General features: G+C 37.0%; 1 protein-coding gene across 6 annotated transcripts in view; it reads right to left on the reverse strand.

Moving 5' to 3' along the window:
• DLGAP1 (DLG associated protein 1) overlaps nucleotides 1-12,228 on the reverse strand; it is a 419,833-nt gene that overhangs the window by 120,295 nt on the left and 287,310 nt on the right. For 4 of the 6 annotated variants that reach the window (XM_075744335.1, XM_075744334.1, XM_075744332.1 and 1 more), the window contains one exon: nucleotides 4,761-4,975. In XM_075744335.1, coding sequence (XP_075600450.1) covers nucleotides 4,761-4,975 — 215 coding nt within the window. Of the gene's footprint in view, nucleotides 1-4,760; nucleotides 4,976-10,469; nucleotides 10,718-11,251; nucleotides 11,380-12,228 lie in introns of those variants that run through there. The other 2 variants (XM_075744337.1, XM_075744338.1) reach the window with 2 other exon arrangements.

Genomic DNA, 12,228 nt, shown 5'->3' on the forward strand with positions numbered 1-12,228 from the left:
CAATAGTTCCAGAATACTATTCCTTTGGCTGCATGTCCAAAGCTCATGGAGATGCTCCAATCTTTTTCCTGGGAAATCCAAAAAAACTCCCCCTTCAAGCAAACAAACAAAACACACCTCAAGGAAAACGGAAACAATTCTTTCACTAACTAAAGGTTTAATGAAAATGAAAGAGACTGCAACATGAAACAATGAAACACACTGTACTGGAAACATACTGTAAAACACTAATAAAAGATTAATCAGACTTATTCCTTTTGTACTAATTAGGAAAGTCATTGTTCCCTAAATGGAAGTCACCCAACAAGAAAGAAAATTAACAAGCTTCCCTGCATGTGTCTAAAAATATTCACCATAAGGAAGATGAGTTATTGGATCACCTTATATTTCCCTCTCCCTTCCCCCTATCTGTGATCTGGGCCAGTGAAGTTAATGGGACATTTTCATTATTTTTAGCAGAATGAGAACAACACCTCCATTTAAAGAGAGCATGCTTTTGCTTATATGACATTTTTTTCCTGGTTATATTTTGGACCATGTTATAGTAATATAGAAACACCTTAAAGTAAATAGGATCTCATTCCTAAGACCAAGATGGTTTTTATACCTAAGGAAGTATGCTACGCTGCATGGTGAAGCACAGTGTAAAGACATCAGCTTCAGTTTTCTCAAATGCCAGAGCAGCCTAGCCAATGTGTCAGGCTACAATTACCCTTATATCCCTTATCATTTCCCTCAGTACGGGCATTTCCCAAGGGCAGCATTTCAGAAAAGCTGAGAAGGTGGGACTTTATATTGTCCAATAGTTTTATGAGAGCTGCATATTTCAGTTTGAGAAGCCATGAAGACATCTACATACACAAATACATGTGTTGCATCACTATAGGAAAATGAAAGCTATCCCCACAGTTGCAGCAATATTGAGTTAGGAAGCTGAATCTGAACGCATATTTTAAGCAGCGAGTGTGCATTCAGTGGAGAAGAGGAAAAGGGCAGAATAAAGTAGAAAAACTATGGTAACAAGATCCATCTCTTAGACCTCTTGTCCTCAACGGAGTTTTATAGTCTCTTCCATATCCCTCATCTTTTAGGCCTGGAAAGTGCTGCCATCAAATTATACCTTGCGCTGACTCACCCAGCTACTTTGCCCATACTCCTTCAAGGGATCATAAGGGACGGCTGCAGATCTTTCTCTCATCTAGCTACAGATCTTCATAAAGTTTGCTGGAACTTCACATCGTTCAGACTTCAGTCTCTCTAGCAAACTTGGTTATAGTTGGCCAATGGATTCAAAAGTTACTGGGAGGTTGAGGTGGTTGGCATGTGGACAGAGGATGTAATTGCATACCTTTTTCCCAACGAAAGGAGGCTAAACATAACCAAGGTACATACAGATACTGAAGGAATATGTCCTGAATCAAGCTCAGCTGTAATAGAAATGTCAGCTATCTGTTGCTGCACCTTCTTTAGAAGCTAACCAATAAGTCCATTTTCCATTTGCTTACAAGTGCAAGATAAACTTTTGCCACTTTTCAGGAGTGGGCAAGAAAATGTCACTCTTTTTCAGCTGGATCAGTTTATCTAGACTGTGAAAGATTAAAGACCAAGAGGATACTGCCAGCAAAGACAGAGAGAAAAAGCTGCTTACTTCCTGGTAGGATAATGAGAGTGTAGCAGCGGAGGTGTGCATTTCAAGATCACAGCAAGCTGTGCTTTATTCAGAATGGTATCACAGCATTTGACACATGTGCTGTAACCACATGGAAACCATGGCATGGGAGGAATATTGTAGGAGGGAGATTGTAAGGTATAGCAAGAAAAAAAACACTCAGCAAAAACAGGAAAATAAATTTGTATTACGTAAAGGAGATATGACACAGTTGTGCTGTTCAAAGTTATATAAAAAGAACCATTGGTAATAATGAAAACCCTTTCTTAGAAGAGTAGGCGCATGAGCAATGGTAGGTAGGTAGGTGGGAGGAACGGTGTGGGTTGTGAGACCAATATTAGACTTAAAGTACTCAGAGAGGAAAAGTCCCACAAGATGAAAAATCCCTTCAAAAACAACAGTGAAAGCAAAAGGGAACATGTTTTTAAGTTGTTTGCTCTGCCAAAGATGAAAGTGAAGCCAACTAGAGACTGCATACAGAAAACAATGAGAGTAGCAGAAGTGCAGAAGATCCCTGACAATTAACACTGTAGAAATGCCGCTTTCACAAGGTGCCTCCTTCTTCACTGACAGAAAAGCCATAATTAAAAGAGTGAAATGCCACTCAGCTTTAAGGTGTTAATAATGTCCTGCAAGGTCAGCTAGAAAGTCCACTAGTGTCAGTAAAAGGCTGCCTGCTGACTGGAGTGGCTTTTGGCTCATTTCCATAAGGCTCTTATTCAGGTGCAAATTGAACTCAAGTCAACAGTAAGCCAAGGAAATAACTTGTTATCACACATTACACAATTGCTTGATGACCTATATTCAGTGAGTTACTGGCCCTAATTTAGTCTCTGGCTGACATGCCAGCAGAACTCTATCACACCTCTCGGAGTAATCAGGGTAGCCCTGGGATGAACAAGCAATGTCATGGTCAAGGTCAAGTCATGCTACTAAGAAAGTATGAAGTCGTCTGCAAAACAGACCTTGCTTAATAGAAGACTTCAATTCCCAGAGCAAGCCCTTGGCTAGTTCTCACAACAAACAAACAAAAACCACAACCCAAATTACCATGTTCAGCAGAAAGGAACAAAAGCAATGCATAATTGTGTATTATACAATTTGTCTCTGAAAGTGCAAAGGTTTGCCAGGAAAAGATGTATAGTATATAAACTATCATCATAGATTAAAAGAAATAATTCTACTTAATCCTAATTTATGATAAAAAGTCATTGAAAAAGAAAAGTTATTTCATATTTTGTCCTCTTTTTTGTTTTACTACCATTTATCATTTTCCCCTTCCTTCTTCTACCCTGTAATTTACATCCTACTTCCATGAATTTTACAGAGTGCAGCTTAAAATTAAGCACATTCCTAAAAGCTTTCCCAAATAGGAAGGGATTAAAAAACATATGTGAAATGAAGTAATCATACAAGCACTTTGCTGAATTACAATGACTTCAAAGCTAAACCTAAAATCTGCTGCTGCCTAGCCCCTCTGCTCTAACATCCTTTGTGGGTGAATAGTGACATGCAGGACCTTTTATTTTTAGTAATTCCATATTGTTCTGAAAATCTCATATCTACAGAGAACAGAAATGACCAAGAGCAAACACTCTCACCACATATATATTATGGAACTATGGAACATATGTTTCCAAAGTCTCAAAAAGAATAAGCCCCATGCCTGATAGCGTGTCCATGCATAAAGCATGGCTTTATGGAGTTTGTGTGGTACGTAACATTTATATATTCACCTTGCAAAGTTTGCAATAACTGATCTCAGAGGAGGAGTTTTGGCTCAGGAAAGGATGTGGTAAAGTCTGCTGGATGATGAAAGGGACCACTAGATCCCTTGAGCAAGCGCCAGCTAGCTCATGAAAATCCCTGCAGAAAATGAGACTGCTCTCTCCTTCTTTCTCCTTTGGACACTAATGGAAAGACAGAGCAGAAGCAATTCCTGGCTTCCCCTGAGACAACGTCAGGCAGGCTTCTATGGGGGGCTGCAATAAGCATGTTTTTGTCTTCTGGTCTATTCATCACTGATGTCAAGAGCATGACATTCTTAACAAGAATCAAATGCTTTTCTGTAAAATCTGTTTCTCAGATAAGGTCTCTGGGAAAAAAAATGGGGTAGAGGAGGGCAAGGAAGGAGAGGAAATTAATGAGGGAAATGCAGAAGGAGTCTTTTGTCACTAATCATGGATACTAGAAGAGATACAGCTTTTTTGTTTTTTCCATTTTAAAGCTACAGCCTTAGGCAAATTATACTAAAATTAGGTTATTTTTGGTTCAGTGAACTATGATTCACCATTATAGCTACAAATTTTGCAGAAGACAGACAGAAACAATTGTTGATTTAAATCCATACTATTTTCTTTTATGGATATAGTTTATTTTCTTGCTTTAGGCAACCTCTCCAATTTAGAATAATTTAAAATAAAATTGTCCATTTTTGCAATTTTCATGAGAATTTGCATGGCTTTTTTAAAAGGCCCAAATAAAAGAAAAGCACAAAGTGACATCAATAACACATAAATTCATCATTCCTCTTGACTAAAGCTTTCATAAATGATTAAAAAAATTCCAGTTTTAGTTATATTTCTCCACAAAATACAGTGCCATTCTGAGTGAACTAAAGAGTCGAAACCATGGATTTGTCTATTTTCAGAGACAGTCATTGTTCTTTTTAATTAAATGTCAGATGCTCTCTGATGACTTGCAAAGACTAGCTTAGGGCTAAATTCACATGTTAAGTGTATATAAATACACAATTATGCAAAGCTTTTGCACGCTGAAGTTATAATTCAGCCAAGTATTTAAAGAACAGACCTATAGTACATACCTGAGTAATCACTTAACAGTAAGAGGTTGAAACATTTTGCAAATTAAAAGTGCAGGTTGTAGGGTCCCTTTTCAGAAAACATTGAAATACATTCCCAAATCTACTCTTGTTCAGAAAAAAAACCAACCAAAAATAAGCATGACCGAACATACTTGTTTAAATACTTTCCTTAACTGGTACCTAGAAGTAAAGAGTAGAAACAAATAGGAACAGAAACTGTATGTCTTAATGGCGACCTCTAAATGATGTAGTAAAACACGGACTTACTTGAGGGTGGTGAGCTCTGTGAGGGATGGCTGGGTGGCCTTGAGATAGCTCTCTCTCCGTGCAGCAATCTTTGGAGATGGCTTCGGACTTGTGTCTGAGTCTCCACTGTCATCATCCCCCATGGCTTTGATGTAACTGCCACTACGCATTCGTCGGCAGGGAATCTCATCATCTTTCCCTCGTGGAGTGTATCCAGTCCATTCATCTTGAGGAACCTGAAGTGATAAACACAATTCTCTTATTAGTACACCCTTCCCTGATGTAATTGCACAGCAAGAATTGACTGTGCTAAGCCACAATAGAGCTGTAACAAAAACTCTCATGCCCAAGGGCCCATCCTCCACCCCATTTGAGCATGGGTTGATGTTTGAAGCGAAGGCCTACTTCTCCCCCTGCGTAGTCACAAGCGCCTCTGGAGTTTGTTATTTTCCACTTCTTATTTGGGAAGTTTCTAGCAAACATGCTGATGTAGGAGCCTCAGTTAGGTCTAATACTTGGCTGGATAAATCTTTTGGTGGTTTTCATTCAAAGCATTTACAAACCAGATCAGGATACTTTTGGTTCTGCTTAACATATTGAACACCTTTGGGGAGGCACCAAAGATGAAATACGAATCCCTATATCACAATCTTTTCAGAGTGTTCATAGCTACACTCACCAGGATGATTTTGGTTCAAGATACAGTTCAAATTAATGGAGCTATGTACTAATCATCACAAAAGCACGTTTGAAAGTGTGAAATTATAATACTATTGCTTCTATAGCATAATTAGTGTGACTGAACACCCGCCAGCTTGCAGGGATCCTCCTTTTGAATTAGGTTAGTCTGAGCATTTGAGTCATACAACTCTTTATCCCCTTCTTTTTCTTCTTCTTATTGATGTGCAGTATTTCTCTTGATCTGAAATAAGTGCTGTCCATTCTTTGCACTGGAAATCTGGAGCACTGCAAATGTGCATTCACAAGATTTTGGGACATAGCAGAGGACAGCCCAAGAACACTGTGCTCCTCTCCCTTCTTCCACTCTTGGGGCTTCTGACCATTGTAAACCAACACACTTCTCTTTCCTGTAACAGTGGAAACAACATGTAGTGGAGCAGGATCCTTTAAGCGGTTGTCCTGAAGTTATTCTGCAGAAACCTCATTTTTATACTAAAGGTGAAACTGCAAAAGGGCTTTTTAGTTAAACATATTTTGTGTTAGATTTAAATAAAAGTAGTTATGAATTTTTAGTTTGCTTTTCTGATTATTCTCAGTGAATCAAGCAAGCTATAGGTACAATGCTCAGAAAACCTTACAAGCCATATTAAACAAGAAGTCTCAAATCTGGGTTGCTAAAATTTGTCCTGCAGTTTATGAATACTAGCATCTTCCAGGATAATCATCAAGTGTCTCTTTTCTATAGAAAGTTTTTTCTTCAACAACATTTAGCTTCTGCTGAGTATCTTGTGTATCCATTGCTGCCCAAACTTCATCCAGAGCATTTACATGCCAGCTTGTTTAGACAACCCAAACTGAAACACTGGACTGTTTGCTAACAGCTTAGCTGTTGAGTCCCACTACAAACATAAGCCTACATCCACAATATATAAGGCCCTTTCAAATGTTACTGACAATGTAGGTCAAATTTTTATGGCATTTTACCAATCTATGCTGCTATAAACTGCAATCCAAGACTTAGTGTGCTATACAAAGGAACAAAGACATTTAATGGTCCTAAGCATTCATAGACTTATTACTAATTATAATTAATTAACCAAACTATTCATAAGGCATGCCATTGCTTTGTTTCCTGCTGCCTTCAAACCCAAGACCTTGCCAACTTTCTTCCTTCATTGACTTCTTTTCCTGCTACTGACATCATGATTTAGGGCCACCTTTGAACTTCCAGGCTCAGAAAAGTACGTCTTTCCTCTTGTGCTCAGTCTAAGCTCTTTCTTTTCTCCCAGATCTCTCTTGCTCAAGTCTGGCCTTGATAAACACACTTGGAGCTTTGATATTTTCCTTACAGGACTCAAGATTTAATCTTGGAAGTGTACTCTAGTTTGTATCTTTATCAACATTTCTTCTTATGATTCAGTCTCCCTTCTTGGGACTCAGACTTCCTTCGCACTTGCTCAATGTTTTATTTAACCAATTCTTTACTTGTGCCTTTTTAAAGTAAATTTCCATGTTTTCTTTAAATATCTTTTAGTTAATCACTCTGGTAACTCTACTTCTGTGGAACATGTAAATTCTGATCTTCCATCAGTACACAAAGTTTGTTGCTGTTTTCTTTTTTTCCTTACTTTCTTTCTTTTTTCTTTAATTTTTTTTTATTTTTTATTTTTTCATTTTTGTTATTTGCCTGGGCTTCAAGAATATAAGTTCCTTAGTGTAGGAATATATTTCAAAGTCCAGTTTTCTTATTGAACAATGGCATGCAGAATTGCATATCTATAGGAAGTAATTGAATAAATACACTTGAAAACACTAAAAATATTCTTCTATAAAAGGCTAAAGTTCTAACTAAGAACTGGAGTATTACAGACTGAGAGTACAAACAAGATTGAATATACGGCTCTGATATGTTTCCATGTCAAATAAAAAAAAAAAGAAAAAGCAATGTTTCAATTCTGTGGCGTCTAAGCCACATATATTTTGGAACTTACAGCTCCTTGACTTTTCAAATCACTCATGTACAAAAAAGAAGTTAACACAGGTTTAGTAAAATCAAGCTCTGCTGACATTTTGATGGCATGCTCGGACTTCAGTCAGAAGTTTGAAACCTGTAATAATGTATTTCCAATCAGTTCTCAGGCAGATAGTAGATATCTAAGTCAGAGTATGTAGACAATCTGTGAATTCGCAGAGGCCATGCACTTTAATCTGTTTAATATTTTATTCATTATGCTTTAGTTAAAGATCTGTGCTTTTTCTCATTAAAATAAATTAGTGAATAAATCTTTAAAGTGCTAAATAAAATGTTAGTATAATGTTAAGGTTGGTGTCTTTAACTGAGACAAAGTCAGAGGAGTTAAAGTTACAATGCTCATATGGCACCCATATTTCAGGCAAGCTGAACACTTGTAGTTTTATTAAATAACAGGCATACTGTTAAATTTAATGCTATAGTTTATAGCTGCAGTACTAGTGATTAGATACAGTTGCTGTGGGCACAATAACCCTGAAATTCTTGAGTTCTGTTGTCAACAATCCCATACAAAAGTACAATACCTTTCATCCTAAAGCTTCTCAAAATGATTTAGATACGATAAGCTGAGTTTTGAAGGTTGGTTGCAATGAATTTGCCACAAAACTTCTTAATTACATGTGCATACACTGTACTGTGCTGAGCTTTGGATGCATTGCTCTAGCCCCACAATTTGTATGAGGTGATCTGGAGGAAGTTTCCAGTTTGAGCTCTGCTTGCTCAGTGAAGTAGGGCAGCTTATGAAACACAGCACGCTATCTTTTTAGTAGCTCTCCCGCCTTTTAAACTCTCTAGTTGCAGCAAAAAAAAGCTGAGCTGTTCACAGAGAGACCAGGGACGAGGCAGTCTTGGAGTGGCACAAACCCACCGGCTGGGTGGTGTGCTGGAGGTTACTTACATGTGCAAAACTAAAGAAAATCATACAAATGCAACCCAAGTTCCATTGCCATATTATGGTTTTAAAGGTAAACCCTGTATGTGCCAAAGAGAAAAGGATGGCTATAGTTAGGGAAAACACCCAGATTTAGAGAATAGCCTGAAATAACAAACCAGATATGCTTCTAATTTCAGTTTACACATTGAGGAAGTCAGAGTGTTTGTACAAACTGTCTTACCTGCCTAGACAAAGCTGCCGTAGAAGAATGTAATGGATATTTGATTAAAAAGCTATTTTGGTTAAACAGTTTGCCCATTTTTCTTGTAGACATTTAAGGTTGAGTGTTTTTTTTTTTTTTGTTTGTTTGTTTGTTTGTTTTTTTTTCCCCCTTCTTTTCAGTAAGGTTTCAGTATTTAAGAGACTATTAGGGAAAGAAATTTGGGTCCAGTGCCCCTTCATCTTATTTCAGTTTAAGAAGAGTCAGGAACCCTGATTTCAGAAGTTGGAAAAAACAATAAGATATCATGTAACTGGTAGAGAACATTTGCAAGGTAAAGAAATGCTTCAGAAGTAGTATATTTTTTTCTTTGTTTACTAATAGTTGTAATAATTTTTATGAAAGGATCTCCGAGCACTGTCTGTATATTACTAAAGTAGGACAAACAATGCTTAAAGCTCACCATTTTCTTTTATTGTACCTATTTTGCTGTTCAGAAAATAGAGGCAGATAAAATAATGTCGACATTTTAATACTTCTGTGCCTATAGTCAAATACCTCAAGCAATACTTAGTAAAAGAAGTGACCTGATTTTCAGAGTGCTTTCTCTGGTGCCTAAAAGGAACGGCTGTAACAGCTCATTGCAGACAATGCAATTTACTGTCACAGTAAAGTGTTTCGTATCTCAAAACTACAGATTAGAAAATATAATCAATCGTGCTATTTCCTGCATTCTGTTTCTATACATACGATACTAAACATTCTGTAGTGTGTTTCCTTCTGTCGATCTCCAGAAATGCTAGGCAAAGTGTCTATGTGAACCTCCAGTTCTTTTTTATTTTTTCAGAAGATCTGCACAAATTTTCCCACAGGCTTTATTTTGTTTGAATGGCCAATATTGTATCTTGCAAGGTCACACACTACATTGCATGCAAGTGCATATGCACGGTATCTGCTGCCTTAGAGGATTCATGACATTAAGATTGACATACCGGAGATAAAGCTGTTTCATGCTTTTAAGAAAATCATATTATCCAATTAGCTTGGCAATACCATTTTTTCAGTATTAAAATATCAAGCAGGAACTTTCATGATTGTTTTTAGTCTCATGAAAAAGAAGGAAGAGCTAAACTCATATCTAACAATGAACATCATTGTGTTTATTAATATAAAATGATTATTATTCATAGTTTTGAAGTAATAGAGATCCTGAAACATTTCATTCTGCAAATGATCTTTAAGATCATGCACAAGTCTTTCTTTAGAAGCCTAAAAATCAAGAGTGCACTTTACTTACACAGAAAATGCAGTGAGACAGAACACCATTATCACTTGAAAATACATTAAAAATATTCAGCAAAGGCCTCTGAGCCAGGCAACTTACTGAAACTTAAGACTTCAGCATATATCTAGAATTAAAATGTTTGTTACACGTACGAAAACTAAGCCTGACTATAGTTTCTTTCTTCTGATTAAATGGCAGATATAAGACTCTTTTGTAAACAGTACAGACTGTACAGATAATATACTGCCACCAGACAACATCCTACCTGGATTCATCTTCATTTATTGTATAGATTACCTGTCCAGATCTTTAACTAAATTTATGTTGCTCTGGAAGTGCTCACACTTTGTCATTAGCCAGGCTGAACTGACTGGTCAATTCCTTTAATGCATTTTTTGATATAAAGGAACTGTATTTTTCTAATAGATAGTCTAGGTCCCCAAGTTTACTAAGCAAACAGGTATACTTGCCTCTCAGTTTTCAAATATTCATTTCAAAAGCTCACACATAGTGGTACATGAAATAAACCCAGCATGTAAGGACGAAGGTAAAGAAAACACTTTTTATTCAATTTCTAAACAATAAAATTAGATTATCTAATTTACTTCTTTTTTTGCCCAAAATTGTTATTAACTTACCTTATTGGATGAAATATCAAACAGATTGTCTCTATAGCAAATTAAGTTCATTATTGATCTCTAGTTTGATTTGGTTTATTGCAGCTGAAATCATTAAAGCTTCTCTCTGTGCTTTGCCAAAGCAATGTGGATGACTATAGAAGTAAACACAAGGACTGGAAGGAGTGGCTAACCATTGCTCACAGCAGTAGACTTGTAACTTTAGCTTTCTATTAGTATGCAAATACTTAATGAAATGAAATCACACAACTGAAGAACAATGCTTAATGACTGCTCAGTGCAGATTTTCAAACCCATCCAATTTGGTTTTCTTAGCCATTATTATGCCTCTTCTGCGTGCTGTTAAGGAAGTTTCAATTGCCATCTTCCACTTACTAAGTCTATTCCTAGCACTCATGAATATTGAATTAATCAGACCAATAAAGATGAGTAGCATTTCATTCTATCAATGTGCATGCGTTAAGAATCATTGAAGTATGCAAAAAAAAAAAAAAAAAACCAACAAAAAAGGAAGCCTTAAAGAACAATATATGTTTAATAAGCTTCAAGAGTTTTCAAAAAGACAGATGGGACGGTTGCTTCCATTTAGGACAAACTTAATATTCTCAGTATCTGCAGCAACTCAATTACTATTTCAGCAATCAAATTCTACTATAAATTCATTTAATTTAGCAGACTTATCTCTGTAATTTTTTACATGAAGAGCATTAACATCCAAGACAAAGACCCTGTCCGACACACATCACATCCTCAAACCTAAATGCCCACATCTTACATCAAACCTGAACAAGCGATGTGAAGAACTACAATCTTCCTTTAATTATCAGTACTTTGGAAAGTGTTCTAAAACAGTAAGACTCCTCATAGAGTTAAGTCAATACACCAGATTCATCAAGCACTGCTCCAGTTTATAATTTTCATTCATCAAAAGGTGCCTCGACCACTAGCTTGTCAATCTGATTCACATCCTGCTTTATGAAGAGGAATGTGTGTCTCCTACACAAAACAACCATGTCTTGATTCCAGATAAATTTTCTCCTCCTGCTTTACGCATAAAAATCCCACCAACTATGAAGAGGGCCACATGGGATACAATGATTCCAGCCAAATGCCTTGCACGTTTGCACCCCCAAACACATTATGCAGAAAGGAAGCCAGACCGCAACGACCACATCTATTAGCTGAAGGAAACATAACTGAAGGTCATATAGCAGGACTCTTGGCCAGGACCTCAAATTAAGATTGCTTCAGTGATACTCATGGATGATGTTCTTTCTGTGGCAGAGGGCAGACATTCATTCTCATCTTTCTCAATACCCTTGAAGCTCTCTGTGCAGTTGGCTATAATGAGATATGGCTCCTTGCCCAAGTAAGGATGACTGTTAACAGGAATACCAATCATTGAAAGGACACTTTCAATGACCAGCAATAGAGAAATGTTCTTTCACTTCTAGATACCTTCTTTTGGGGTGAATCAGTTCTCTCCCTAAGCACTTTGGCACCTGTATACAGTGACTAGTTGGCATCAAATGCCAATACTGTTAAATGAGATGTCATTTTACCTTTCACAACACATGACCATAACCCCACTATCAAGCAGCCAGCAGGAAACTGGCTCGTGGACAGAGAACATGTAGCTGAATCTGAATCCCTGGAAGAAAACAGATGTGATGGGTAAAGCATTTTGAGAAACAGCCCTTATGCTGTTTCTGTTGGCTGACTGTAACTTCATAATCTCTGGTGCTTTGCTAATGTTGTG

The sequence above is a fragment of the Balearica regulorum genome, chromosome 2 (assembly GCF_011004875.1).
Source record: "Balearica regulorum gibbericeps isolate bBalReg1 chromosome 2, bBalReg1.pri, whole genome shotgun sequence".
NCBI classification, from domain to species: domain Eukaryota; kingdom Metazoa; phylum Chordata; class Aves; order Gruiformes; family Gruidae; genus Balearica; species Balearica regulorum.